The 25756-nt window shown below is 37.5% G+C and overlaps 1 protein-coding gene across 1 annotated transcript; it reads left to right on the top strand.

Annotated features, from left to right (window-relative positions):
* Positions 1–3181: 3181 nt before the first annotated feature.
* On the top strand, positions 3182–24380 carry LOC102809401 (uncharacterized). The gene is made up of 6 exons (XM_006825721.3): positions 3182–3453; positions 21112–21239; positions 21650–21762; positions 22147–22356; positions 22635–22776; positions 23523–24380. Exons 1-6 carry the CDS (start codon positions 3203–3205, stop codon positions 23630–23632), a joined length of 954 nt encoding a protein of 317 aa, XP_006825784.2. The 5' UTR covers positions 3182–3202; the 3' UTR covers positions 23633–24380.
* The last annotated feature ends 1376 nt before the right edge of the window (positions 24381–25756 follow it).

The raw sequence follows: 25756 nt of genomic DNA, 5'->3' as shown, positions 1-25756 counted from the left end.
CTTTTCCTTCCAAGGATACATCATGGCAATGCCGAAATTCAAAAAGTTTAGAACATAATCAGCAAACTTCTTTGTATGGAGTCCGTCAAACTCTGGTGGCAGCCATGTATGTTTTTATTATTAGAGGACGTTTACGCGCGTAATCATTCCATATTTGGAATTCGCATTTCCTTATATGGTAGGATGAAAAAACCCCGGAAAATGCCGCAAAATTACGACAAGTTGTAACTTATGGCGTTACGGTGACAGATGTATAATAATATTTAATATGGCTACCAAGACGGGATGCCACTATTAAAATTCAACGATATTGGTCATTGTTTTCCCAGAGTTCAAACCAAGCGCACGGGACATTTTACAACAACAGAAAAGAAATATTTTGGCACTTTGGATTAGTTTGGTCAATTTTCTATTCCACACTATGGTCCAAGGGAGACATTTATATAAACTTGATGACACTGTCATCCGAGTAATCTACATTATCAATGAACGATGCCGTGTTGCATACGTCAATTAGTTGCTGGGCATATTGGTTAAATTGACTATCGCGACTGTTTCTAATCTGTTCAATAGTACATTTTGCATGATATCTGATTTCATTTGGCAGGTGAGCAGTGTTATCAAATGGAATTATATAAACTAATGAAGTTTTGCAATAGTATGGGGGGCAAGGGTCACTTTCGTTCAACGCAATTGCAATATTTTTTGGTTCGTACAACGTAAATTGAAAAAATAAATTCCCTAATTCTGTAATCACAGGCTAGACGTACAACGTAAAAATGTGTCATTTTTCTCTGTACGTACAAGAATTTACATCCAAATAAAAAAGTCGTACAGAATACCCAGGGAAATTACATTTTCGAAACTGTAAAACGACTAGATGACACAATTCACTGCAACATTCCATTTTCACTGTAAACTGTAAAAACGTCTTTTTTTCCTTGTAAATTGTGAAAAGTCCTTTTTATTTCCCGTAAAACTGTACCAGATACCCCGCTTGCCCCCCACATAGTATTTTCTAGAATGAAGGCACATTGACAGATCATTCAAAGTTCAAAGTTGCGTTGGGATTACGTTGATACAGTGTAACAATGTCGGCGTCGATGATCTCTTACCAGTTTCCAACGTAGCCAAAATAAAAAGCATGATCATTTGAACACTCCTATTACAAAACTGGTAGGAGGTAATACATTTGGGGTGAGAGTATTCAAAAATCAGTTTTTGATGTTGCAATGGTAGTGGTGGGGCGAGATTTTTTTCCAATCAGTGACGGTACGACCTACCTGCGAAGTATGAACAAAATCAGCCGAGCCGAAAAAATCACAGAAGTTTTAAAAGCCGTTGCTAGTGAAAAGTTACCCCAACTTTGGGGTCAAAATTTCTCGGTAATGAAAAAAGATATCAAAAATTCAAATAGTAACTTTGTGCCGACACTCAAGCTGAGTAGAATGAGCTATATCTGAAGTGTTTTATCCTAAATTTGTGGGAGCAGATACATTTGGCGCGAAGCTATCCAAAAATCAGTTTTTTGACTGTTACTATGGCAACGGTGCGCCAAAACAAATTTGAAGATTTTTCCTAATAATTAAGATGTAGGTGTGACCTACCTGCCAAGTTTGAGAAAAATCGGCCAAGCCAAACAAATCACCGAAGAGATAATACGTGAAAACACTCGAAATCACACACACAACGACAAAAGTGATTATAAGGGCAATCCTAGCGGAGCGGATCGCCAATAAGGGCAATCCTATTGGAGCGGATCGCCAATAAAGCGAAAGACAATGTTACAGGTATAGCAACAGCCAAAAAAATGTTTTTTGAATACTTTCGCCCCAAATGTATTACCTCCTACCAGTTTTGTAATAGCAGTGTTCAGATGATCATGCATTTTATTTTGGCTCAGATGATCATGCTTTTTATTTTGGCTACGTTGCCACTGGTAAAAGATCACACGGCGACTTTGTTACACTGTATCAACGTAATCACAACGCAACTTTGAACTTTGAATGAACTGTAAATGCTGCCTTCATTCTAGAAAATACTATCGCAAAACGGTTGGAAATATAACAGCAGAATACGTCCTAGTAATAAACTAAGTGACTTCTAAAGACTGAATGTTTTTTGCGAAATTCGTACTATACAGAGCCCATTTAGTTATAAACTGACGTTAGCTTCACGTTCATGTCCTACCATGGAAAAGGCCAAAAACAGCGGATCGTCAACCAGCCTACCGGCATGTATTGACTATGTCCCGGACTGTTTACTAGTACTCACTTACTTGTTAGTGTATGACTGTTATATACAGCCCAAAACACATCAGAATAGTAAAAAAAGTCAGGAAATGTCAGGTGCCCGTGCCTTGAGAGTCGTCGAACCAAAACAATCTGTCACCCTTTGCCGCCCACAGCATCGATATGATTTTATATTGCATAGAAAAGAACACTAAACGCAGCTATCCCGGTCACCAATCGAATCATCAATCTTCATGATTTATGCAACTGGTATGCATTTATTTGCTTAATGGTCTGAACTTTAAAATTGTCAAGTTCGAGAGTGTGTATTTACGTACAGTTACGCGAACATTCTACAACGTGTTGAACAGGAAGTCCATCTTGGGCTAGTGGCATTGTTAAATTTTATAAATTTCATTAAGGAATTGTTGTGCATATCAAAATCCTTTATTGGAACAGAACAAGTTATATATTCACCAAAAACAAAGTTGCCATGTTTCTAGGCGTACAACGAATTGAAAACAAAAGAAATCGTCTGATCCAAACCACTTGCAGCCATTCCTGTACTTGAACTCTTTTGGTCTTCCTCAAATTCCTGATTAGTTCAATCAGAGTTTTAGATATTGTGCCAAAGCAATTGTTAAGTTATTATTTGAAATTATTTTCATGAATTTATTTTTAGGTGCCAGATTTATAAAGTCAGTGATAATCTATTCAGTTTCATATTCAAATTCTTTCTTTATTACACATTATAAGGAAGTGGTGTTCATCTTCATTATCATATTTGTTACACAATTTGCAGATTCTGTGGCTACTTTTGATTCTGTTGTTTCTTCCTCTTTCAATTTCTAGACTAATGATTGCGTTAATATAACCGAAATCGAGGCTCATGCGGGGTGTACTGAAGGTCACAATGTAAACTACCACACGTATCACGCAACCGCGCAGATAAAAATGCGCATGTGCGGATAATGCGGAAACAAGGAGAATTAACCCAGAGTAAAACCTATTCCGAAAAAAATAGCAAGTCGTGGTTTTACAAAATGGGTTCATCTATGCCTGAAGATGCTATGATAACGGTGGCATCGATGCCAGACTTTTTAAATAGTCTGCCAAGCTGTTTTCAGGTGTTACCTGACGGGATATATCATGACCCACACAGAGTTAACGTGTTTCTGCATTCCGATCAGCACAAGGGAACATTCAGAAGCACACATGGCGGGTAAGAATTGTATCTATGCCGTATTATTTCATGTATGTTCATAATGACGCGAATTACCGGTACCTTGTCGCCTACTATATGCCGCAGTGCCAGTTGTATATAACCCGCGTCGTAATTAATGGTTGATAGCTGGGTCAAAGGTCATATCAATATTTGCTGCAGTGTCCACCTGGAGACTGACTATAAACTTAATTATTAAACCTATATTTATTATAAAATCTGCACACATGCATTTGATTACAACAGTAAAACTCACTTCAATTGAGTGACTAACATTCGCCTCGCAACGTAGGGTTCGATATGGGTCCCATGCGACGACGTATTCAATGCGTGTGAAATAAGTTGTTCTTTTTCATGAAAATCTAACATGCACTATATGACAACCATGTCACCTTGAAGTGGAGGAAAGAAATACATAGTTCATGTCCCCTACCATCGTTTCTATTTTAACGCATTGTTAATCAAATACAAATACCCTATGTACACGTCACGTATCACGTATTATTATTTTTATAAAACTGCAAACGACAGTTGAATTAATGCTGTAATAATAATGCAATGTGCTATAATAATAAAAGAATGTGGTGTAATAATAACACATCGAGCTGTAATTTTAATAAAATATGATGTAACAATAACACAATGTGCTGTAATGAGTATTATGTGATGTAATAGTAATGTATTGATCACCACGGGGTGGGGATGAATGGATATTATATGATGTAATAGTAATGTATTGATCACCACGGGTGGGGATGAATGGGTATTATTTTATGTAATAGTAATGTATTGATCACCACGGGGTGGGAATAGATGGTTATTATGTGATGTAATAGTAATGTATTGATCCCCACAGGGTGGGATTGAATGGGTATTATGTGATGTAATAGTAATGTATTGATCACCACGGGGTGGGGATGAATGGGTATTATGTGAAGTAATAGTAATGTATTGATCACCACGGGGTGGGGATGAATGGGTATTATGTGATGTAATAGTAATGTATTGATCACCACAGGGTGGGGATGAATGGATATTATGTGATTTAATAGTAATGTATTGATCACCACGGGGCGGGGATGAATGGGTATTATGTGATGTAATAGCAATGTATCGATCACCACGGGGTGGGGATGAATGGGTATTATGTGATGTAATAGTAATGTATTGATCACCACGGGGTGGGAATGAATGGGTATTATGTGATGTAATAGTAATGTATTGATCACCACAGGGTGGGGATGGATGGATATTATATGATGTAATAGTAATGTATTGATCACCACGGGGTGGGGATGAATGGGTATTATGTGATGCAATAGTAGTGTATTAATCACCACGGGGTGGGGATGAATGGATATTATATGATGTAATAGTAATGTATTGATCACCTCGGGGTGGGGATGAATGGGTATTATGTGATGTAATAGTAATGTATTGATCACCACGGGGTGGGGATGAATGAGTATCATGTGATGTAATAGTAATGTATTAATCACCACGGGGTGGGGATGAATGGTTAATATGTGATATAATAGTAATGTATTGATCACCACGGTGTGGGTTGAATAGGTAATATGTGATGTAATAGTAGTGTATTAATCACCACGGGGCGGGGATGAATGGATATTATATGATGTAATAGTAATGTATTAATCACCACGGGGCGGGGATGAATGGATATTATATGATGCAATAGGAATGTATTGATCACCACGGGGTGGGGATGAATGGGTATTATGTGATGCAATAGTAGTGTATTAATCACCACGGGGTGGGGATGAATGGTTAATATGTGATATAATAGTAATGTATTGATCACCACGGGGTGGGGATGAATAGGTAATATGTGATGTGTGATGTAATAGTAATGTATTAATCACCACGGGGCGGGCATGAATGGATATTATATGATGTAATAGTAATGTATTGATCACCACGGGGTGGGGATGAATGGGAATTATGTGATGCAATAGTAATGTATTAATCACCACGGGGTGGGGATGAATGGATATTATATGATGTAATAGTAATGTATCGATCACCATGGGGTGGGGATGAATGGGTATTATGTGATGTAATAGTAATGTATCGATCACCACGGGGTGGGGATGAATGGGTTCTATGAGATGTAATAGTAACGTATTGATCACCACGGGGTGGGGATGAATGGGTATTATGTGATGTAATAGTAATGTATTGATCACCACGGGCTGGGGATGAGTGGGTATTATGTGATGCACTAGTAATGTATTGATCACGACGGGTGGGGATGAATGGGTATTATGTGATGTAATAGTAATGTATTGATCACCACGGGGTGGGAATGAATGGGTATTATGTGATGTAATAGTAATGTATTAATCACCACGGGGCGGGGATGAATGGATATTATATGATGCAATAGGAATGTATTGATCACCACGGGGTGGGGATGAATGGTTAATATGTGATATAATAGTAATGTATTGATCACCACGGGGTGGGGATGAATATGTAATATGTGATGTGTGATGTAATAGTAATGTATTAATCACCACGGGGCGGGCATGAATGGATATTATATGATGTAATAGTAATGTATTGATCACCACGGGGTGGGGATGAATGGATATTATATGATGTAATAGTAATGTATTGATCACCACGGGGTGGGGATGAATGGGAATTATGTGATGCAATAGTAATGTATTAATCACCACGGGGTGGGGATGAATGGATATTATATGATGTAATAATAATGTATCGATCACCATGGGGTGGGGATGAATGGGTATTATGCGATGTAATAGTAATGTATCGATCACCACGGGGTGGGGATGAATGGGTTCTATGAGATGTAATAGTAACGTATTGATCACCACGGGGTGGGGATGAATGGGTATTATGTGATGTAATAGTAATGTATTGATCACCACGGGCTGGGGATGAGTGGGTATTATGTGATGCACTAGTAATATATTGCTCACGACGGGTGGGGATGAATGGGTATTATGTGATGTAATAGTAATGTATTGATCACCACGGGGTTGGGATGAATGGGTATTATGTGATGTAACAGTAATGTATTGATCACCACGGGGTGGGGATGAATGGGTATTATGTGATGTAATAATAATGTATTGATCACCACGGGGCGGGGATGAATGAATATTATATGATGCAATAGTAATGTATTGATCACCACGGGTGGGGATGAATGGGTATTATGTGATTTAATAGTAATGTATTGATCACCACGGGGCGGGGATGAATGGGTATTATGTGATGTAATAGCAATGTATCGATCACCACGGGGTGGGGATGAATGGGTATTATGTGATGTAATAGTAATGTATCGATCACCACGGGGTGGGGATAAATGGGTTCTATGAGATGTAATAGTAAGGTATTGATCACCACGGGGTGGGGATGAATGGGTATTATGTGATGTAATAGTAATGTATTGATCACCACGGGCTGGGGATGAGTGGGTATTATGTGATGCACTAGTAATGTATTGATCACGACGGGTGGGGATGAATGGGTATTATGTGATGTAATAGTAATGTATTGATCACCACGGGTGGGGATGAATGGGTATTATGTGATGTAATAGTAATGTATTGATCACCACGGGGTGGGAATGAATGGGTATTATGTGATGTAATAGTAATGTATTGATCACCACAGGGTGGGGATGGATGGATATTATATGATGTAATAGTAATGTATTGATCACCACGGGGTGGGGATGAATGGGTATTATGTGATGCAATAGTAGTGTATTAATCACCACGGGGTGGGGATGAATGGATATTATATGATGTAATAGTAATGTATTGATCACCTCGGGGTGGGGATGAATGGGTATTATGTGATGTAATAGTAATGTATTGATCACCACGGGGTGGGGATGAATGAGTATCATGTGATGTAATAGTAATGTATTAATCACCACGGGGTGGGGATGAATGGTTAATATGTGATATAATAGTAATGTATTGATCACCACGGTGTGGGTTGAATAGGTAATATGTGATGTAATAGTAGTGTATTAATCACCACGGGGCGGGGATGAATGGATATTATATGATGTAATAGTAATGTATTAATCACCACGGGGCGGGGATGAATGGATATTATATGATGCAATAGGAATGTATTGATCACCACGGGGTGGGGATGAATGGGTATTATGTGATGCAATAGTAGTGTATTAATCACCACGGGGTGGGGATGAATGGTTAATATGTGATATAATAGTAATGTATTGATCACCACGGGGTGGGGATGAATAGGTAATATGTGATGTGTGATGTAATAGTAATGTATTAATCACCACGGGGCGGGCATGAATGGATATTATATGATGTAATAGTAATGTATTGATCACCACGGGGTGGGGATGAATGGGAATTATGTGATGCAATAGTAATGTATTAATCACCACGGGGTGGGGATGAATGGATATTATATGATGTAATAGTAATGTATCGATCACCATGGGGTGGGGATGAATGGGTATTATGTGATGTAATAGTAATGTATCGATCACCACGGGGTGGGGATGAATGGGTTCTATGAGATGTAATAGTAACGTATTGATCACCACGGGGTGGGGATGAATGGGTATTATGTGATGTAATAGTAATGTATTGATCACCACGGGCTGGGGATGAGTGGGTATTATGTGATGCACTAGTAATGTATTGATCACGACGGGTGGGGATGAATGGGTATTATGTGATGTAATAGTAATGTATTGATCACCACGGGGTGGGAATGAATGGGTATTATGTGATGTAATAGTAATGTATTAATCACCACGGGGCGGGGATGAATGGATATTATATGATGCAATAGGAATGTATTGATCACCACGGGGTGGGGATGAATGGGTATTATGTGATGCAATAGTAGTGTATTAATCACCACGGGGTGGGGATGAATGGTTAATATGTGATATAATAGTAATGTATTGATCACCACGGGGTGGGGATGAATATGTAATATGTGATGTGTGATGTAATAGTAATGTATTAATCACCACGGGGCGGGCATGAATGGATATTATATGATGTAATAGTAATGTATTGATCACCACGGGGTGGGGATGAATGGATATTATATGATGTAATAGTAATGTATTGATCACCACGGGGTGGGGATGAATGGGAATTATGTGATGCAATAGTAATGTATTAATCACCACGGGGTGGGGATGAATGGATATTATATGATGTAATAATAATGTATCGATCACCATGGGGTGGGGATGAATGGGTATTATGCGATGTAATAGTAATGTATCGATCACCACGGGGTGGGGATGAATGGGTTCTATGAGATGTAATAGTAACGTATTGATCACCACGGGGTGGGGATGAATGGGTATTATGTGATGTAATAGTAATGTATTGATCACCACGGGCTGGGGATGAGTGGGTATTATGTGATGCACTAGTAATATATTGCTCACGACGGGTGGGGATGAATGGGTATTATGTGATGTAATAGTAATGTATTGATCACCACGGGGTTGGGATGAATGGGTATTATGTGATGTAACAGTAATGTATTGATCACCACGGGGTGGGGATGAATGGGTATTATGTGATGTAATAATAATGTATTGATCACCACGGGGCGGGGATGAATGAATATTATATGATGCAATAGTAATGTATTGATCACCACGAGGTGGGGATGAATGGGTATTATGTGATACAATAGTAGTGTAGTAATCACCACGGAGGTGGGGATGAATGGTTAATATGTGATATAATAGTAATGTATTGATCACCACGGGGCGTGGATGAATGGATATTATGTGATGTAGTAGTAATGTATTAATCACCACGGGGTGGGGATGAATGGTTAATATGTGATATAATAGTAATGTATTGATCACCACGGTGTGGGTTGAATAGGTAATATGTGATGTAATAGTAGTGTATTAATCACCACGGGGCGGGGATGAATGGATATTATATGATGTAATAGTAATGTATTGATCACCACGGGTTGGGGATGAATGGATATTATATGATGTAATAGTAATGTATTGATCACCACGGGGTGAGGATGAATGGGAATTATGTGATGCAATAGTAATGTATTAATCACCACGGGGTGGGGATGAATGGATATTATATGATGTAATAGTAATGTATTGATCACCACGGGGTGGGGATGAATGGATATTATGTGATGTAATAGTAATGTATTAATCTTCACGGGCGGGGATAAATGGACATTATATGATTTAATAGTAATGTATTGATCACCACGAGGTGGGGATGAATGAATATTATATGATGCAATAGTAATGTATTGATCACCATGGGTGGGGATGAATGGGTATTATGTGATGCAATAGTAGTGTATTAATCACCACGGGGTGGGGATGAATGGTTAATATGTGATATAATAGTAATGTATTGATCACCACGGTGTGGGTTGAATAGGTAATATGTGATGTAATAGTAATGTATTAATCACCACGGGGCGGGGATGAATGGATATTATATGATGTAATAGTAATGTATTGATCACCACGGGTTGGGGATGAATGGATATTATATGATGCAATAGTAATGTATTGATCACCACGGGTGGGGATGAATGGGTATTATGTGATGTAATAGTAATGTATTGATCACCACGGGCTGGGGATGAGTGGGTATTATGTGATGCACTAGTAATATATTGCTCACGACGGGTGGGGATGAATGGGTATTATGTGATGTAATAGTAATGTATTGATCACCACGGGGTTGGGATGAATGGGTATTATGTGATGTAACAGTAATGTATTGATCACCACGGGGTGGGGATGAATGGGTATTATGTGATGTAATAATAATGTATTGATCACCACGGGGCGGGGATGAATGAATATTATATGATGCAATAGTAATGTATTGATCACCACGGGTGGGGATGAATGGGTATTATGTGATGTAATAGTAATGTATTGATCACCACGAGGTGGGGATGAATGGGTATTATGTGATACAATAGTAGTGTAGTAATCACCACGGAGGTGGGGATGAATGGTTAATATGTGATATAATAGTAATGTATTGATCACCACGGGGCGTGGATGAATGGATATTATGTGATGCAATAGTAATGTATTGATCACCACGGGGTGGGTGTGAATGGATATTATGTTATGTAGTAGTAATGTATTAATCACCACGGGGTGGGGATGAATGGTTAATATGTGATATAATAGTAATGTATTGATCACCACGGTGTGGGTTGAATAGGTAATATGTGATGTAATAGTAGTGTATTAATCACCACGGGGCGGGGATGAATGGATATTATATGATGTAATAGTAATGTATTGATCACCACGGGTTGGGGATGAATGGATATTATATGATGTAATAGTAATGTATTGATCACCACGGGGTGAGGATGAATGGGAATTATGTGATGCAATAGTAATGTATTAATCACCACGGGGTGGGGATGAATGGATATTATATGATGTAATAGTAATGTATTGATCACCACGGGGTGGGGATGAATGGATATTATGTGATGTAATAGTAATGTATTAATCTTCACGGGCGGGGATAAATGGACATTATATGATTTAATAGTAATGTATTGATCACCACGAGGTGGGGATGAATGAATATTATATGATGCAATAGTAATGTATTGATCACCACGGGTGGGGATGAATGGGTATTATGAGATGCAATAGTAGTGTATTAATCACCACGGGGTGGGGATGAATGGTTAATATGTGATATAATAGTAATGTATTGATCACCACGGTGTGGGTTGAATAGGTAATATGTGATGTAATAGTAATGTATTAATCACCACGGGGCGGGGATGAATGGATATTATATGATGTAATAGTAATGTATTGATCACCACGGGTTGGGGATGAATGGATATTATATGATGCAATAGTAATGTATTGATCACCACGGGTGGGGATGAATGGGTATTATGTGATGTAATAATAATGTATTGATCACCACGGGCTGGGGATGAGTGGGTATTATGTGATGCACTAGTAATATATTGCTCACGACGGGTGGGGATGAATGGGTATTATGTGATGTAATAGTAATGTATTGATCACCACGGGGTTGGGATGAATGGGTATTATGTGATGTAACAGTAATGTATTGATCACCACGGGGTGGGGATGAATGGGTATTATGTGATGTAATAATAATGTATTGATCACCACGGGGCGGGGATGAATGAATATTATATGATGCAATAGTAATGTATTGATCACCACGGGTGGGGATGAATGGGTATTATGTGATGTAATAGTAATGTATTGATCACCACGAGGTGGGGATGAATGGGTTTTATGTGATACAATAGTAGTGTAGTAATCACCACGGAGGTGGGGATGAATGGTTAATATGTGATATAATAGTAATGTATTGATCACCACGGGGCGTGGATGAATGGATATTATGTGATGCAATAGTAATGTATTGATCACCACGGGGTGGGTGTGAATGGATATTATGTGATGTAGTAGTAATGTATTAATCACCACGGGGTGGGGATGAATGGTTAATATGTGATATAATAGTAATGTATTGATCACCACGGTGTGGGTTGAATAGGTAATATGTGATGTAATAGTAGTGTATTAATCACCACGGGGCGGGGATGAATGGATATTATATGATGTAATAGTAATGTATTGATCACCACGGGTTGGGGATGAATGGATATTATATGATGTAATAGTAATGTATTGATCACCACGGGGTGAGGATGAATGGGAATTATGTGATGCAATAGTAATGTATTAATCACCACGGGGTGGGGATGAATGGATATTATATGATGTAATAGTAATGTATTGATCACCACGGGGTGGGGATGAATGGATATTATGTGATGTAATAGTAATGTATTAATCTTCACGGGCGGGGATAAATGGACATTATATGATGTAATAGTAATGTATTGATCACCACGAGGTGGGGATGAATGAATATTATATGATGCAATAGTAATGTATTGATCACCACGGGTGGGGATGAATGGGTATTATGTGATGCAATAGTAGTGTATTAATCACCACGGGGTGGGGATGAATGGTTAATATGTGATATAATAGTAATGTATTGATCACCACGGTGTGGGTTGAATAGGTAATATGTGATGTAATAGTAATGTATTAATCACCACGGGGCGGGGATGAATGGATATTATATGATGTAATAGTAATGTATTGATCACCACGGGTTGGGGATGAATGGATATTATATGATGCAATAGTAATGTATTGATCACCACGGGTGGGGATGAATGGGTATTATGTGATGTAATAGTAATGTATTGATCACCACGGGGTGGGGATGAATGGGAATTATGTGATGCAATAATAATGTATTAATCACCACGGGGTGGGGATGAATGGATATTATATGATGTAATAGTAATGTATCGATCACTATCGGGTGGGGATGAATGGGTTTTATGAGATGTAATAGTAATGTATTGATCACCACAAGGTGGGGATGAATGGGTATTATGTGATGTAATAGTAATGTATTGATCACCACGGGTGGGGATGAATGGGTATTATGTGATGTAATAGTAATGTATTGATCACCACGAGGTGGGGATGAATGGGTATTATGTGATACAATAGTAGTGTAGTAATCACCACGGAGGTGGGGATGAATGGTTAATATGTGATATAATAGTAATGTATTGATCACCACGGGGCGTGGATGAATGGATATTATGTGATGCAATAGTAATGTATTGATCACCACGGGGTGGGTGTGAATGGATATTATGTGATGTAGTAGTAATGTATTAATCACCACGGGGTGGGGATGAATGGTTAATATGTGATATAATAGTAATGTATTGATCACCACGGTGTGGGTTGAATAGGTAATATGTGATGTAATAGTAGTGTATTAATCACCATGGGGCGGGGATGAATGGATATTATATGATGTAATAGTAATGTATTGATCACCACGGGTTGGGGATGAATGGATATTATATGATGTAATAGTAATGTATTGATCACCACGGCGTGAGGATGAATGGGAATTATGTGATGCAATAGTAATGTATTAATCACCACGGGGTGGGGATGAATGGATATTATGTGATGTAATAGTAATGTATTGATCACCACGGGGTGGGGATGAATGGATATTATGTGATGTAATAGTAATGTATTAATCTTCACGGGCGGGGATAAATGGACATTATATGATGTAATAGTAATGTATTGATCACCACGAGGTGGGGATGAATGAATATTATATGATGCAATAGTAATGTATTGATCACCACGGGTGGGGATGAATGGGTATTATGTGATGCAATAGTAGTGTATTAATCACCACGGGGTGGGGATGAATGGTTAATATGTGATATAATAGTAATGTATTGATCACCACGGTGTGGGTTGAATAGGTAATATGTGATGTAATAGTAATGTATTAATCACCACGGGGCGGGGATGAATGGATATTATATGATGTAATAGTAATGTATTGATCACCACGGGTTGGGGATGAATGGATATTATATGATGCAATAGTAATGTATTGATCACCACGGGTGGGGATGAATGGGTATTATGTGATGTAATAGTAATGTATTGATCACCACGGGCTGGGGATGAGTGGGTATTATGTGATGCACTAGTAATATATTGCTCACGACGGGTGGGGATGAATGGGTATTATGTGATGTAATAGTAATGTATTGATCACCACGGGGTTGGGATGAATGGGTATTATGTGATGTAACAGTAATGTATTGATCACCACGGGGTGGGGATGAATGGGTATTATGTGATGTAATAATAATGTATTGATCACCACGGGGCGGGGATGAATGAATATTATATGATGCAATAGTAATGTATTGATCACCACGGGTGGGGATGAATGGGTATTATGTGATGTAATAGTAATGTATTGATCACCACGAGGTGGGGATGAATGGGTATTATGTGATACAATAGTAGTGTAGTAATCACCACGGAGGTGGGGATGAATGGTTAATATGTGATATAATAGTAATGTATTGATCACCACGGGGCGTGGATGAATGGATATTATGTGATGCAATAGTAATGTATTGATCACCACGGGGTGGGTGTGAATGGATATTATGTGATGTAGTAGTAATGTATTAATCACCACGGGGTGGGGATGAATGGTTAATATGTGATATAATAGTAATGTATTGATCACCACGGTGTGGGTTGAATAGGTAATATGTGATGTAATAGTAGTGTATTAATCACCACGGGGCGGGGATGAATGGATATTATATGATGTAATAGTAATGTATTGATCACCACGGGTTGGGGATGAATGGATATTATATGATGTAATAGTAATGTATTGATCACCACGGGGTGAGGATGAATGGGAATTATGTGATGCAATAGTAATGTATTAATCACCACGGGGTGGGGATGAATGGATATTATATGATGTAATAGTAATGTATTGATCACCACGGGGTGGGGATGAATGGATATTATGTGATGTAATAGTAATGTATTAATCTTCACGGGCGGGGATAAATGGACATTATATGATGTAATAGTAATGTATTGATCACCACGAGGTGGGGATGAATGAATATTATATGATGCAATAGTAATGTGTTGATCACCACGGGTGGGGATGAATGGGTATTATGTGATGCAATAGTAGTGTATTGATCACCACGGGTGGGGATGAATGGGTATTATGTGATGTAATAGTAATGTATTGATCACCACGGGGTGGGGATGAATGGGAATTATGTGATGCAATAATAATGTATTAATCACCACGGGGTGGGGATGAATGGATATTATATGATGTAATAGTAATGTATCGATCACTATCGGGTGGGGATGAATGGGTTTTATGAGATGTAATAGTAATGTATTGATCACCACAAGGTGGGGATGAATGGGTATTATGTGATGTAATAGTAATGTATTGATCACCACGGGTGGGGATGAATGGGTATTATGTGATGTAATAGTAATGTATTGATCACCACGAGGTGGGGATGAATGGGTATTATGTGATACAATAGTAGTGTAGTAATCACCACGGAGGTGGGGATGAATGGTTAATATGTGATATAATAGTAATGTATTGATCACCACGGGGCGTGGATGAATGGATATTATGTGATGCAATAGTAATGTATTGATCACCACGGGGTGGGTGTGAATGGATATTATGTGATGTAGTAGTAATGTATTAATCACCACGGGGTGGGGATGAATGGTTAATATGTGATATAATAGTAATGTATTGATCACCACGGTGTGGGTTGAATAGGTAATATGTGATGTAATAGTAGTGTATTAATCACCATGGGGCGGGGATGAATGGATATTATATGATGTAATAGTAATGTATTGATCACCACGGGTTGGGGATGAATGGATATTATATGATGTAATAGTAATGTATTGATCACCACGGGGTGAGGATGAATGGGAATTATGTGATGCAATAGTAATGTATTAATCACCACGGGGTGGGGATGAATGGATATTATATGATGTAATAGTAATGTATTGATCACCACGGGGTGGGGATGAATGGATATTATGTGATGTAATAGTAATGTATTAATCTTCACGGGCGGGGATAAATGGACATTATATGATGTAATAGTAATGTATTGATCACCACGAGGTGGGGATGAATGAATATTATATGATGCAATAGTAATGTATTGATCACCACGGGTGGGGATGAATGGGTATTATGTGATGCAATAGTAGTGTATTAATCACCACGGGGTGGGGATGAATGGTTAATATGTGATATAATAGTAATGTATTGATCACCACGGTGTGGGTTGAATAGGTAATATGTGATGTAATAGTAATGTATTAATCACCACGGGGCGGGGATGAATGGATATTATATGATGTAATAGTAATGTATTGATCACCACGGGTTGGGGATGAATGGATATTATATGATGCAATAGTAATGTATTGATCACCACGGGTGGGGATGAATGGGTATTATGTGATGTAATAGTAATGTATTGATCACCACGGGCTGGGGATGAGTGGGTATTATGTGATGCACTAGTAATATATTGCTCACGACGGGTGGGGATGAATGGGTATTATGTGATGTAATAGTAATGTATTGATCACCACGGGGTTGGGATGAATGGGTATTATGTGATGTAACAGTAATGTATTGATCACCACGGGGTGGGGATGAATGGGTATTATGTGATGTAATAATAATGTATTGATCACCACGGGGCGGGGATGAATGAATATTATATGATGCAATAGTAATGTATTGATCACCACGGGTGGGGATGAATGGGTATTATGTGATGTAATAGTAATGTATTGATCACCACGAGGTGGGGATGAATGGGTATTATGTGATACAATAGTAGTGTAGTAATCACCACGGAGGTGGGGATGAATGGTTAATATGTGATATAATAGTAATGTATTGATCACCACGGGGCGTGGATGAATGGATATTATGTGATGCAATAGTAATGTATTGATCACCACAGGGTGGGTGTGAATGGATATTATGTGATGTAGTAGTAATGTATTAATCACCACGGGGTGGGGATGAATGGTTAATATGTGATATAATAGTAATGTATTGATCACCACGGTGTGGGTTGAATAGGTAATATGTGATGTAATAGTAGTGTATTAATCACCACGGGGCGGGGATGAATGGATATTATATGATGTAATAGTAATGTATTTATCACCACGGGTTGGGGATGAATGGATATTATATGATGTAATAGTAATGTATTGATCACCACGGGGTGAGGATGAATGGGAATTATGTGATGCAATAGTAATGTATTAATCACCACGGGGTGGGGATGAATGGATATTATATGATGTAATAGTAATGTATTGATCACCACGGGGTGGGGATGAATGGATATTATGTGATGTAATAGTAATGTATTAATCGTCACGGGCGGGGATAAATGGACATTATATGATGTAATAGTAATGTATTGATCACCACGAGGTGGGGATGAATGAATATTATATGATGCAATAGTAATGTATTGATCACCACGGGTGGGGATGAATGGGTATTATGTGATGCAATAGTAGTGTATTAATCACCACGGGGTGGGGATGAATGGTTAATATGTGATATAATAGTAATGTATTGATCACCACGGTGTGGGTTGAATAGGTAATATGTGATGTAATAGTAATGTATTAATCACCACGGGGCGGGGATGAATGGATATTATATGATGTAATAGTAATGTATTGATCACCACGGGGTGGAGTGAATGGGTATTATGTGATGTAATAGATGTAATAGTAATGTATTGATAACCACGAGGTGGGGATGAATGGTTAATATGTGATATAATAGTAGTCTATTAATCACCACGGGGTGGGGATGAATGGATAATATATGATGTAATAGTAATGTATTGATCACCACGGGGTGGGGATGAATGGATATTATATGATGTAATAGTAATGTATTGATCACCACGGGGTGGGGATGAATGGGTTTTATGAGATGTAATAGTAATGTATTGATCACCACTGGGTGGGGATGAATGAGTATTATGTGATGTAATAGTAATGTATTGATCACCACGGGGTGGGAATGAATGGGTATTATGTGATGTAATAGTAATGTATTGATCACCACGGGGTGGGATGAATGGGTATTATGTGATGCAATAGTAGTGTATTAATCACCACGGGGTGAGGATGAATGGATATTATATGATGTAATAGTAATGTATTGATCACCACTGGGTGGGGATGAATTGGTTTTATGAGATGTATTAGTAATGTATTGATCACAACGGGGTGGGGATGAATGGGTTTTATGAGATGTAATAGTAATGTATTGATCACCACGGGGTGTGGGATGAATGGGTTTTACGAGATGTAATAGTAATGTATTGATCACCATGGGGTGAGGGATGAATGGGTTTTATGAGATGCAATAGTAATGTATTGATCACCACGAGGTGGGAATGAATGGTTAATATGTGATATAATAGTAGTGTATTGATCACCACTGGGTGGGGATGAATTGGTTTTATGAGATGTATTAGTAATGTATTGATCACAACGGGGTGGGGATGAATGGGTTTTATGAGATGTAATAGTAATGTATTGATCACCACGGGGTGTGGGATGAATGGGTTTTACGAGATGTAATAGTAATGTATTGATCACCATGGGGTGAGGGATGAATGGGTTTTACGAGATGTAATAGTAATGTATCGATCATCACGGGGTGGGGATGAATGGGTTTCATGAGATGTAATAGTAATATATTGATCTCCACGGAGTGGGGATGAATGTGTATTATGTGATGCAATAGTAGTGTATTAATCACCACGGGGTGGGGATGAATGGATATTATATGATGTAATAGTAATGTATTGATCACCACGGGGTGGGGATGAATGGGAATTATGTGATGCAATAGTAATGTATTAATCACCACGGGGTGGGGATGAACTGATATTATATGATGTAATAGTAATGTATTGATCACCACGGGGTGGGGATGAATGGGTATTATGTGATGCAATAGTAGTGTATTAATCACCACGGGGTGGGGATGAATGGATATTATATGATGTAATAGTAATGTATTGATCACCTCGGGGTGGGGATGAATGGGTATTATGTGATGTAATAGTAATGTATTGATCACCACGGGGTGGGGATGAATGGGTTTTATGAGATGTAATAGTAATGTATTAATCACCACGGGGCGGGGATGAATGGATATTATATGATGTAATAGTAATGTATTGATCACCACGGGGTGGGGATGAATGGGTTTTATGAGATGCAATAATAGTGTATTAATCACCACGGGGTGGGGATGAATGGATATTATATGATGTAATAGTAATGTATCGATCACCACGGGGTGGGGATGAATGGTTTTTATGAGATGCAATAATAGTGTATTAATCACCACAGGGTGGGGATGAATGGATATTATATGATGTAATAGTAATGTATTAATCACCACGGGGCGGGGATGAATGGATATTATATGATGTAATAGTAATGTATTGATCACCACGGGGTGGGGATGAATGGGTTTTATGAGATGCAATAATAGTGTATTAATCACCACGGGGTGGGGATGAATGGATATTATATGATGTAATAGTAATGTATCGATCACCACGGGGTGGGGATGAATGGTTTTTGTGAGATGTAATAGTAATATATTGATCACCACAGGGTGGGAATGAATGGGTATTATGTGATGTAATAGTAATGTATTGATCACCACGGGGTGGGGATGAATGGATATTGTATGATGTAATAGTAATGTATTGATCACCACGGGGTGGGGATGAATGGATATCATATGATGTAATAGTAATGTATCGATCACCACGGGGCGGGGATGAATGGATATTATATGATGTAATAGTAATGTATTGATCACCACGGGGTGGGGATGAATTGGTTTTATGAGATGCAATAATAGTGTATTAATCACCACGCGGTGGGAATGAATGGATATTATATGATGTAATAGTAATGTATCGATCACCACGGGGTGGGGATGAATGGTTTTTATGAGATGTAATAGTAATATATTGATCACCACAGGGTGGGGATGAATGGGTATTATGTGATGTAATAGTAATGTATTGATCACCACGGGGTGGGGATGAATGGATATTGTATGATGTAATAGTAATGTATTGATCACCACGGGGTGGGGATGAATGGATATCATATGATGTAATAGTAATGTATCGATCACCACGGGGTGGGGATGAATTGGTTTTATGAGATGTAATAGTAATGTATTGATCACCACGGTGTGGGGATAAATGGATATTATATGATGTAATAGTAATGTATTGATCACCACGGGGTGGGGATGAATTGGTTTTATGAGATGTAATAGTAATGTATTGATCACCACAGGGTCGGGATGAATGGGTATTATGTGATGTAATAGTAATGTATTGATAACCACGGGGTTGGGATGAATGAGTACTATGTGATGTAATAGTAATGTATTGATCACCACTGGGTGGGGATGAATGGGTATTATGTGATGTAATATTAATGTATTGATCACCACGGGGTGGGGATGAATGGATATTATGTGATTTAATAGTAATGTATCGATCACCACGGGGCGGGGATGAATGGGTATTGTGTGATGTAATAGTAATGTATTAATCACCACGGGTAGGGATTAATGGATATTATGGATATTATGTGATGTACTAGTAATGTATTGATCCCCACGGGATGGGGATGAATGGATATTATGTGATGTAATAGTAATGTATTGATCCCCACGGGGTGGGGATGAATTGGTTTTATGAGATGTAATAGTAATGTATCGATCACCACGGGGTGGGGATGAATGGATATTATGAGATGTAATAGTAATGTAGTGATCACCACGGGGTGGGGATGAATTGGTTTTATGAGATGTAATAGTAATGTATTGATCACTACGGGGTGGGGATGAATGGGTATTATGTGATTTAATAGTAATGTATTGATCATATTCCAAATTTATCATTCCTTATATACAGTACAATAAGTTTTCAATTGATTTAGTTATATGTAAGGCCACCTATTTTTTTCCAAGCCGAAGATGTGACATTTATGTTTGTTTTTTACAGGACCATTTTAGTCAGCAATGAGCAGGAATTAGAAGATTGGAGACAGAATATTCTCAGTAAACCAATGTTTCTTGATGTGTTTTGTAAAAGACGAGTCGCACTTGGAGTGGTTACCATCGTTTACGAAAGTGAGATGTGTTCTTAAATCAATCAATCAATCAATCAATCAATCAATCAATCAATCAATCAATCAATCAATCAATCGCAATCAATATTCGATGAGAATGAAATGTCAGGGAATAATTGTGGAGATACTCATCGCGATATTACATACGAAATACGGACCATAAATCAGTCGGCTGCATGAGACGCACTGAACTGTGGTGGCGCAGTATTTGGCGGTTTACATTTTGCAGTTAGCACAAGACAATATATAAATGGCTTCATTTATTGTGTCCAATATCAGTGCAGTTATCGATTAGATAAATCTACTCTCGTTTGGTATGTTCCACTCTATCTTAGATTGCCCACTAAGTTAATACATATATGCTGGACGAATGTTTTTAGCCATCCTATGCCTTTTTGTTATCATTTGCAGTTTATTTTGCGGTGTTGATCAATACGCGACATCCACATATCAAACAACAAATTGAAAGAGGATTTAATGAAGCAAGAAGATTGGTGTCTGAAGGAAAGAATTACTCAGTAGAGGTAAATTACATACATATACTCTATTGCATCGTGGCTTATGTACTTTGAAACGGGTACTGACACACATATAGCGTAAATAATAATGAATGCGTGCTTATTTTTTGTATGACCATGACAGTTTAACAATTGTAACAACAATTATAAACTGTGACGTCCATGTATGCAGTACTGTACTATCCAAAACAATATGTGATTGTAAGCATATATATATATGTATGATGTCTAAGCCGCAAAACCTGTGTATCATATGATAGTACTTAATACGTTCAATAAATTGATTACATGTCATCACTGAGACAAATGCACTAATTATGCAGCAAAACAACCGTACATGTCCTCCTAAAAAATGCAACTGACCACTAACCAGACTTTACGTGTTCTCAGTTTGATTTCACATCGCCAATAAGAGAGTGGTACTCAGATGCATCTCAACAGATTAATGGCATGTGCGCTGGCAGCATCTTTGGAAAGTACGGCAGGTTATGTATTACAAATACCAGCAAGTTTAAGCCGTGTTTTCGGTGTAACCTCGAAACAACTAGATATTGGATCTTGTGCCTTCCATGTTGTCTTCTTTCCTGCCCTTTTTACTCTGTGAGTATATTACTAAAACAAAAAATATGTATTCACTATAATTATAGATGCAATATAAATATTAACACTGTTGTTTGACACTGTATAATAATAACTTCATTTGGGCTATTATTTATCCTGAATAAGCACGCATAATTATAATATTCATTCAATGAAAATTAAAAAAAAACACGTATGTCTTCAAGTTTTTAATTGTTTTATTAAACCGTAAATCATAATTCAGTTAAAACTATAAAAAATGATTGAATTCTGAATCAGATTTTTGCTGACATTTATAGCTTCATCGACATCTGACCTGTGAGGATGTGAACATTACAATCGGAGCAGAGGTGGCGCTTTTAGTTCCTGAGCATCTTGTTACGCCCTCTCTGGCAGGTGTCGAAATATCAAATGATAGCCAATATGTAGAGCATCCTGCTGGTAAGTGTCGGGAATATTTTCATCGATAGATCATTTGCGGATTTGTGTATGTTTAAACCCAAATTTATTGATGCGTTTGCGAATTAGTGTGTTTTACTCTCGTTTTATTCTTTTTTAAATATGCAATTGTGTATTTTTTATATTTTATTGTACTTTAATTTATCAGTCATACTTTTAAAGTGCTGGAAATCGCAAAAAATCCATGAGATGGCGTTAATAAAAATAATCAAATGAAAATGTATGTAATAAAAACAGATAAAAGCAAATGATAACAAATATAATAAAAATAAAAAATATATGCCACATATCGCTTTTAATGATTTTAATCAGAATCCTATTCCAAATTGTTTATTTTCTTATACCAGCTGTAGTGTTCTACTTGTAATATTTGTATTTTTTGTCAAACTTTTGTTTTTACTTTTTGAAAACAACTACCTCAATTGATTAGATGCTTGATATAATGGGCGCATTTTTTAAGATTTGCCCTTTTTGCGACTATAATTTTAGTAGTTGTGAATCATGAACCCGATTTTTTCGATGTTAGACATTGCGGTGAATCTCTATCAGATTTATACAAGTTTTATGAATATTTTTGTTATTTTCGATAAAAATATGCTACCAACTTCCAGATTGCTGATTATGCAATTAACTTTTTAATTCTGTAAACAAATATAACAGCGAAGCTCAAACGATCAACAGGCAGTTTTCTATAAATTTAAACATTTTATTTCATATTATACTTGCAGCCATTGTTGTCCAACCGCCGCCATCATATGAAGATTGCATTCGTACACAGCCACGAAATACCAGTGATACACAGAGGCTTATCCATGATGACGAAAGCAATGCAATCTAATAACTCCTGTGCATATGTTGAACAACTAATTATAACAAAGGTCAAGATGTGGTCGTTCAGCGTTTACATATTTCTGCCGTCTCTCATTATAATAATGAGACGATGCAGTGACGTCGTGTTTAATGTAATATATACATTACGCATTATTTTTGTATATGGGAATAATAAATTGCCATTGTTTGTTAACTCACTACAAGACGAACGTCGCATTAAGAATATATTGGTATATATTTGACATATTCCTAATTATTAACATAAGTACATTCCAGGTTGTATTAAAATTATGTAAAGCATTTACAAGTAATTAGAAACCTAATTAGTGTTATTATAAACTTATACATATAAGTTTTGATGTAGGAAAACTTAACAGTATGATACATAAATCATAATCCAACAGTGCCTATTGGAAATTATTACCAATTATTACAAATAGTTGTATGGAAATGGACTCTACGAATGATACAAAATGTGTAAATAAAAACGTCCTTCTATTTTTGGGGCCAAGCAAGCTAAATACTCAACTGAAAGTGACATTATTATCTCTTATACATTATCTCATGTGAAAGAAGACCTTACAACTGTGTTGTGTCTTTGTGATTGGCCATCATGACTCACATTATTTACAACGGTCAAGATTGTAATTGCAATCCTTAGTGCGGTGCGATGTCATTCGTACTACCTTTATGTACTATTGCACTGCATATTTTGTTGTTGATTAAAGCATGATACGTGGTTCGTCTTTGTAAAACATCGACATCGATTGAGAAGCGTAATTGTACAATGTGTTGAATGCATGGTGAATTGAAATAATATGCTGGGATGTAGCGGATTCTTAGATTGGTGAAACAAACTACATACCAAAGAAACTGATGTTCGCTTAGCGAACGGGCAGCTAATCATATTACTGAATGTCCGTCGCCGTTGTCGTCCACGTCAACTTTTCCAACTTCTTCTTGAAAACGTAAGGCCGATTGCTTGTTATTATACATGGACCTTTCCCAGATTTCTTTATTTCATGATGATATCTTCAATTTTCTGATTGTGCATTGCTGACAACGGAGCTATCACAGCCGAGAGACTGTTTGTTATAATGTGTGATCACGCTCAATACGGAGAAGAACCTTGATTTAAATGATGACATTCAAAATAACCTTTTTGCTCCAGTGACACTTTGAACTCTCTGTGAGCAAATTATGTTTTCCAATATACCGACAATAGTTTGTCAATCCATATAGAACACGTTTTTTGTATGAATACATGTCATTGAATGATGTGTTCATATATCATATATCATAATTGCACTTCATTGGATTCCAAAACATCATGTACAGATACTTTCTGTGTGTTATCGTTCTTGAATGTGATGAAACATTATTTATGAAATTGGCATATACAGCAATTTGTCCTATTATTGGGTACTATTTTGAATGCTCCATTTTCGTAATGTTTCTATGACGACTTCATTTGTAATTGGTGAACAAGTCACAGTTTAATTCTAAGTAAGAACTCTTATAAATCACGTAGACGTATAAATGTAGAGTACATGTTAGCTAACCATATCATTCAAGTAGTTGGGCTTCGCTCTGTATTTTGATGCCTAAACCTGATGGTTCAATGAGATTCTGCACAGATTTCACAAACGTGGATGCGGTTACTAAATCTGATTCGTACCCTATCCCTAGATTGTAATAATCTGATTGGGAATGCCAAACATATAACAACATGCGACTTATTAAAAGGCTATTGTGGTGTTTCTATAACGGGACCACTATAACGTTTTACCGTATGGTATTTATGGTAAATATTATCGGCTATGGTCCCAGAGGGCGCTGTCTATCATTGGGAGAAAATTTTGAAGACGTTTGGAATATCACAGTTTGTGTATGTAGCAGCCAAGGTTCAAACCCCTAAGACTGTCATTAATGTTTATAGAAATAATTTTAATTCAGAGGGCATTAGAAATCTAAGACATGAGTTTTATGAGAATGTGATAGAAGGAAATATAGATGACGCAGCTACTAATTTAACTAATATTATTTATACTTGTGGAAAAGATATGGTGTGCAAGTCAAAACAGTTAAATGAGTGTTTTCGAAATTTTTGGTTTGATAAAGAATGTTTAGT

The sequence above is a fragment of the Saccoglossus kowalevskii genome, chromosome 7 (assembly GCF_978046115.1).
Source record: "Saccoglossus kowalevskii chromosome 7, keSacKowa6.1, whole genome shotgun sequence".
NCBI classification, from domain to species: Eukaryota; Metazoa; Hemichordata; class Enteropneusta; family Harrimaniidae; genus Saccoglossus; species Saccoglossus kowalevskii.
This window is presented reverse-complemented; position numbering and strand designations above follow the sequence as displayed.

Excerpts from the sequence above, each read along its gene's own strand:
- LOC102809401 (XM_006825721.3), top strand. The coding sequence starts at position 3,203 with ATGCGGAAACAAGGAGAATTAACCCAGAGTAAAACCTATTCCGAAAAA. Across the intron at positions 21,763-22,146 it reads GAAAGAATTACTCAGTAGAG|TTTGATTTCACATCGCCAAT; the intron begins GTAAATTACATA and ends ACGTGTTCTCAG. Across the intron at positions 22,777-23,522 it reads ATATGTAGAGCATCCTGCTG|CCATTGTTGTCCAACCGCCG; the intron begins GTAAGTGTCGGG and ends TTATACTTGCAG.